This window comes from Atta colombica, unplaced genomic scaffold (assembly GCF_001594045.1).
Source record: "Atta colombica isolate Treedump-2 unplaced genomic scaffold, Acol1.0 scaffold32, whole genome shotgun sequence".
NCBI lineage: Eukaryota > Metazoa > Arthropoda > Insecta > Hymenoptera > Formicidae > Atta > Atta colombica.
The window spans coordinates 750422-757018 of record NW_017259426.1 but is presented as its reverse complement, the minus strand read 5'-3'; the positions used below and the strand labels follow the sequence as shown (position 1 = coordinate 757018).

At 39.2% G+C, this 6597-nt stretch overlaps 1 protein-coding gene across 1 annotated transcript in view; it reads left to right on the top strand.

Annotated features, from left to right (window-relative positions):
• Positions 1-1509: 1509 nt before the first annotated feature.
• The window catches only part of LOC108690348, an 81591-nt gene continuing 76503 nt past the window's right edge, over positions 1510-6597 (top strand). Inside the window, exon 1 of the mRNA XM_018197594.1 lies at positions 1510-1544. Within this exon, the coding sequence (XP_018053083.1) occupies positions 1510-1544 (35 nt within the window). The remainder of the gene's footprint in view (positions 1545-6597) is intronic.

The window sequence follows — 6597 nt, the reverse complement described above, 5'->3', positions numbered from 1 at the left end:
AAACATAAAACAAAGAGATATAAAAAATGAATATAAAAAAGAGAAACGTAATAGTGAAACAATATCGGACTTGAAATGAGAATTATTTAACAGTATAAGAAATAAAAATAATAAAACTAGGACACGGTACGATAATTTTTATTTCCGAAAAAAATAAGCGTTATATTTCTAATTTCCGAAAGAAAATGGATAAATGATTATGTAGTTGAACTGATAAACTGACCTCGCAGAGCCTGATGGGTAAACAAACGTTTTAATACACCACGACAATGTTCTCTTCATGGTAGACCGCTAATGCTTCCGTTCTGCGTCCGCGAGTGCCCGAGACGAATTAAATACGCGTTGGAAGAGATGAGAGAGAGAGAGAGAGAGAGAGAGAGAGAGAGAGAGAGAAAGTTTGGGGTGGGCTACAGTATTGGATTTGTTCATACAAGCGTTCGTGTGCGCTGTGGCACGGCGCGCCAGCAGGAAATCTGACTTCGCGTGGAATTTTTTAATTAGCAAAGGACCTGAAAAAAATCCAATGCCGCGATAGCCCGTTACGAACGAGCGAATGAAGTCGTCGTTGCGCTATAAAGGTGCGCGCACATCCGCTGCGACTGCCGATCGGTTGCGCCGGTCGTTTCGCCTTCGATGGTATTTGAGAAGCCAGTGGGGAAAAGACTCGTTAATTAGTGGTTACGCTACCGCTTGCGGATGAAGAGGCAGTCGATGATGATGATCGTGAAATTTTATAGAATGCGTCGCTGCCATAATACTACGTGTTTTCTGTTGATCATGGGTTCTTTAATGAATATATATTTAGGATGAATTTCTTAGTACGAACGAGAAGCTTAATTACAGAGCAATATTGAAATTAAAGAGACTTTATAAATTAGCGCCGAAAGTGTAATATATAAGCAGACAACTTTGGAATATGAATTTTATTTCTCTAATTAGTAACAATAATTTCAAGTTTTCATAAAAATTTTATTTAAAAATAATTTGCTCACAAGTATTCGATATTGAAAATTAAATAATTAAATCAAATTATATACAGTTCTCTGTTGTATTTTTATTTTTAAAAAATTCACTCTAAATTCTTTATATTATGGGGAGAAATATAACAAAATCTATATAAAATTTATTACAGTTGCGAAGATGGAAATTTATTATCGACAGTAATACTGGGATGATCACGACGCGTCTGTTATCGACTGTAGGTTTGCTCGCGAATTTTATTGTTATTTGTTGTTATTTTGTTTAATCCTCTCGGCACGCTACAACGATATTGCTAAGTGAATTTCAGTTTGCAATTGGATAATCACAAAGTGACAGTGGCCGCAGAAAGGAGTCATATATTATTGAACCCTTCGTTAGTTGGTGCGTGCTCGAAGGCTGTGTTTCAAGTCGAGCATTCGCGTGATCACGGTACGTCTCGGCTGGACTCGGCAATAATTGTATCTCGCACAGAACCGTGCAATACTAGCGGGAAATATAAGGATTATTCTCCTACGACCTGTTAGGGAGATGTTTACCGCTGTAGACAACGTCTGGATACACCGGTGAGCAGGAAAGAATTTTGCTTATTAATCCACGAAGTGAATGTTTGATCTGTCAATTCATAAAAAGAACGATTTTGTTGAAGTATCTAAAAATTTAGCTAGACACAGATCTGAAAATAATTTGGATCATCAAAATAATTACGTAGGAATCTCAAGCGTGATGAACTGTAAAAATTGTTGACATTCTAGCTTGAGCTCTTACATAATTATTTTGATTAACAAAATTATTTTTAGATCTGTGTTTAATTAATTTTTCAGATACTTAAGAACTGTCATCTTGTTTTCTTAAAATTAGATGATAAAAAATAAGTTAAACCGAGATTAAAATTAATTCTACATTAGTAAAACACCACATTAGTAGAACACCATCGTTTCATTAACTTTGCTTCTATCTTCATCGTTATTTTAATTGCCGTTCGTAAAATGCAAAATCTTACAACCGAGCGGTTTGTAATATCGAAATATTATTGCGCATAACAGCGTCCTAAATCGTTTTGCATCGCAAGTTATGATAACTTGCATTACTCTCGCGCACTTAACTTAAAAACTTTCTCTCAAATCCCGATATGTCCAATCTAGTTCACGGCATTGCATACATCAATCAATTCACTTCATGGCGATCTCCGTAATACATCACGTCACGTAACACGAAGAGAATACGAGGGCACCCCAGATTGGGGTGCGCTTCGTTCTGTATCTTTATCTTTCTCAATGCCACCCCGCACACGCTGTCCATGTTCCAACGGGATGGTAAGAATCTAGGGATGATGCGGCGCGTAATGGGGTTACGACAGCGTTAAAAACCTCCCTTATCCTAGTATAATGTCGTCCGAGATCACGATAAAGCTTCCGCACTCTGGCTTAAACGACTGCGAGTTAACCGGAATTTGTTTCGTCGGTATCTATTTTTTTTTCCGACCGTTGAAGAGCTTGTCGCGCGATTAGAATCTTTGCGTAAAAAGCGAAGGTCGCGATGAAACGACGAGAATTGGGGAGTCTGACGGCCTTCATTGAATGTGCGCGCAAACACATTGCTGCTAATCGAAAGTGCAGTATACTGATAATACTGTGGCGATAGTACACTGTTGCTGTTTCCTAGCTCGGGGTTGATTTGCATTGCGAAATAGGAATAAAGGAAAAACTTATGGAAACATCGGAGTATTCTGTATACGAAAGTACATTTTCATGTAAATTGTTTTTACACAATTTTATTAACGTCCATCATCGGTATAAATCATATTAATGTATGATCAATGAAATTACAAGCTGAAACGAAAATATATTTAACTGCTTGCCTACAATTGTTATTAATTTCTTTATAACTGTTCATTTTGTTTCCATATGATTCATTTTTATCAATAACATGCACAATACTCTTTTGTTTATATTTTTCATTATCAATAAATTACTTTATGTTCATCAATAAAAGAATCTGTATATTAACTTTTATAAATATATGATTAATTAATATGTAATATGCATTAATCAGCAGTTAATTATTTATTCCATTACAGTCCTCTGGACACATTTTTTTAAACAGAATAATTTAAATGATTTTCTGCATATTTATTGAGATTTTTTAAAAACAAATATTTATATTTCATAATTATCAACAAGACTCAAATATTTAAAGACTGTGTTCCCAATAAACACCGTAATGGAGAGATTATATACTCTACGGCAAGAATCCGCGGCGAAATCTTCGCATCTCTCACGCGCGTCGCGACGTCTACACGCAGCTGGAATACAACATTCTCGCGTCGCGGAATCATTCACGCCTCGCTCGAGGGGCGCGCATAAGCACCCCGTAAGTCCATACTTGGACGCATGCTTCCGTACGAATACGAAGTCCATAATGCGTGCGATACAAGAGAATCGCACGCGGAGAGCGTTCTCTCTTTTCTCTCTCTCTCTTCTCTCTCGCGCACGAGCGAGGAAGGAAAGTAGGAGCACGCTCGTATTCACCCCTTCTATACCCGTGGCAACACCACCGTGATGGTCCACGGGCGCGCAGCGATCAATGCCACCGTCGGGCCCCTCTTATGCTTCGTCCCCACTGTATTCGTCGTTCGGTCGTCATGACGACAACATCCCCACCGACTTCACCAGGACCAAAGCGATACCTCTGGTGGGGTACTTGGGTAGCCGCGAAAGGGGTGATGTCCCCGTCCCCCGACGTACCATCCCTCTATCACCGCCACAGGGAGAAATTCCTAGGGAGACGACCAGGGGATTTTGACCCTCCACCCCGCGACTCTCTCTCTCTCTCTCTCTCTCTCTCTCTCTCTCTCTCTCTCTCTCTCTCTCTCCTCCCCCTTCCTCTTCTCCCCTCTCCTCCTCCCTCCCCTCCCTCTCTCTGTATCTCCCTCTCTCTCTCTTTTTCTCTCTCTCTCTCTCTCTCTTTCTCCGTCTCTCCGTCTCTCTCAGCGTATCTCTGTGCTTGGCCACCCGCACGCATTACACGTACGTACAGCGGAGGTCAGGTAGGTCGCTCCAGGTGACTCGGCCCTGACACCGTATCGCTGACCACCATCGTCTGATTCGTTGATTAGATTATTGGTCACCAATCATCGCAACTGATATCACTACAGCACGTAATGTGAAACTTTTGAATTCTTGATTTTTTCCAATTTATTTTGATGATAATAATATTACATTTATCATCTAGTATGATAGAGATTATTCATGGAGAAAACTATGCTTTATGCGATTACAAACTCGGCTGTATTCTATCATGCAACTCGGTTGTTTCTACTAAATTATGTAACGTAAGTTCTGAGGGGCTGAAATGTGAGAAATTATACGAGAAAATTAATTCGCAGTTGTTTCTCTTCTCTTCTCTCTCTCTCTCTCTCTCTCCACTATATTTATATAATTTATGAAAAGGTCATCTGTATGAATTTCATAACTACATGAGCATTTTAAGAAAATTAATATCGGATGATATTGAACCAGTTGGTCAATCTAAACTATCTACGTTTTTGATAAATATTTTATTCTTTTATTCTCTTTAATTTATAAAAAAAAGTTGAAGAACAATTCGTTGCAGACACGAATATATTTAAGTATTTATCAAGGATCAGGTGGCTGCTAGTAAATAATTGTATAGTAGACGGTTATACATTGCGCTTGATATAGTCATGTTTCCTCGGTCGCTAGTTGGATTATATGTATCTGGTATGTCGGAGCATGGATTTGCCACGCGTTGATTAATTCTCGACTGTCCAAGCCCTTCAAATTGAATTCGAACAATCTTGATTCTTTAATTATAACTCGATGGCACCATTTCGAACTCCGATAAGAATATATCATTGTAAATAACGAATATAATCAAAATATCCAAATAAAATATCTAAAATTATAATAATAAAAAATGTATTATCAATAGGATTATATTTCTTGCTTTAATAAAATGTAGAATCTGTACAAATACGAAAATAAAATTTTAATGCGCAGTATGTGGATGATATATAAATGAGATTCACGTTCTCCAATCTTTCAATATTATATTAAAAATGAATCACTTCCGATGGATGCGGGACAGAGAGCGAGACACCATAGGACCACCGAGCAACGGAAGACGCGAAGGGGACGAGTCCGATCCGTCTCTAAATCGAGTTACGCGGCCTGCTGGAGATAATGATATTTATGCGCGTCAAGTGTATGATGTGTGGTCCGCCACACATGAATTACGAGTTAGGCCGTAAAAGAGAAGGAGGAGTAAAAAGCGCGCGGGAAGTTTGAAACGTCTGCCCAGGGATGATCCCAGGAGATCCGGAGTCGTGTGAAAGGCGAGCGGACACGCGCCGCTCGTGCCTTCTCGTGAAAGCGCCATTTCCAAAGTTTCGCACATTTTTAATATTATCGAGATTGATTTACGAGCGGGCGACATATCGAGATTTATACAACATACCGTACACGAGTTCTACGCGGATTCGTTTGTCTCCCAATGGCTTCTCGCAAAAACCATTTGTCACAGTTAACGCTCGAAAGGCGATTATCGCATAATCGACAAATATACGTGGTTGTAACAACTCTAACTCCATTACATTGATTACATTGCGATATAATGATTGATTGCGGTGTGTCATAGCGGAAATGAATACAATAAAATGTTATTAACGTCATTTAATAATGTGTGTTGTAAATGAATTACGAGTCGGCTTTGCGCAGAAAAAAAATGCATCGGTGACATAATAACTCACGCACGCGAACTGCACACAACTTCGGTAAAAAGACCAATCCGCAAACTATTTCAATTATCGCACGTCGGACATATGCATTCGTTGTATGCGCTCTGATGCTTTATACGGTATCGGCAACTATGCTCTAACACCCATGTCCGGATACGCGAAATATGCCAATTACCCGATTCACAGACGCACTCGTTGAGTAGGGCCGTACGTTTACGGACCATCATATAAAACTCAATGATGAATCAACAAATTTACGTACATCAGCTTTAATTCGATATTTCGATATAGGTAAAATACCTATGTTGAGGCCTTCGCGATTATTAGTACGTAAATTATGTATTCATTACGCGATCAGATTCGCAGACAATTCGCAATCAATGTAACTTATCAAACGAAGTTAAAGTAAACACGAGCATTTCAATGCTGGATTTGAATTCTCTTCGGTGCAGAAGTCAAATATAAATCACAATTTAATATTTTATATAGTACTCTATTTGAAATATCAACAAGAGGAGAGACTAAAAGTTGAAAAAAAATTTAAACAATTTGTAACAATTTACGATGTTCTTAAAAGCGAAGAAATTGCGTTTTAGAGAATGGTGCGTAGCCATTCTTTCCAGTTAAAATACCCAGTCATTGATAATAACGGAAGCGCTTCCGTTCAACTCGGCAGTCGCACTGCGCTTTTGAGCGAACACATCGCGCGAGAGCACGTAAATATTTATCGTGGATAATCCGAGTATACAGGCGTCTATTACAGCAGCCCTTCGTCGTCGGCTGCCCCTCGAGCGGTGGGTTTGACCCCGAGGGACATTCCTGGCATGACACGTAAGGTCCGTCTCTCTCTCTCTCTCTCT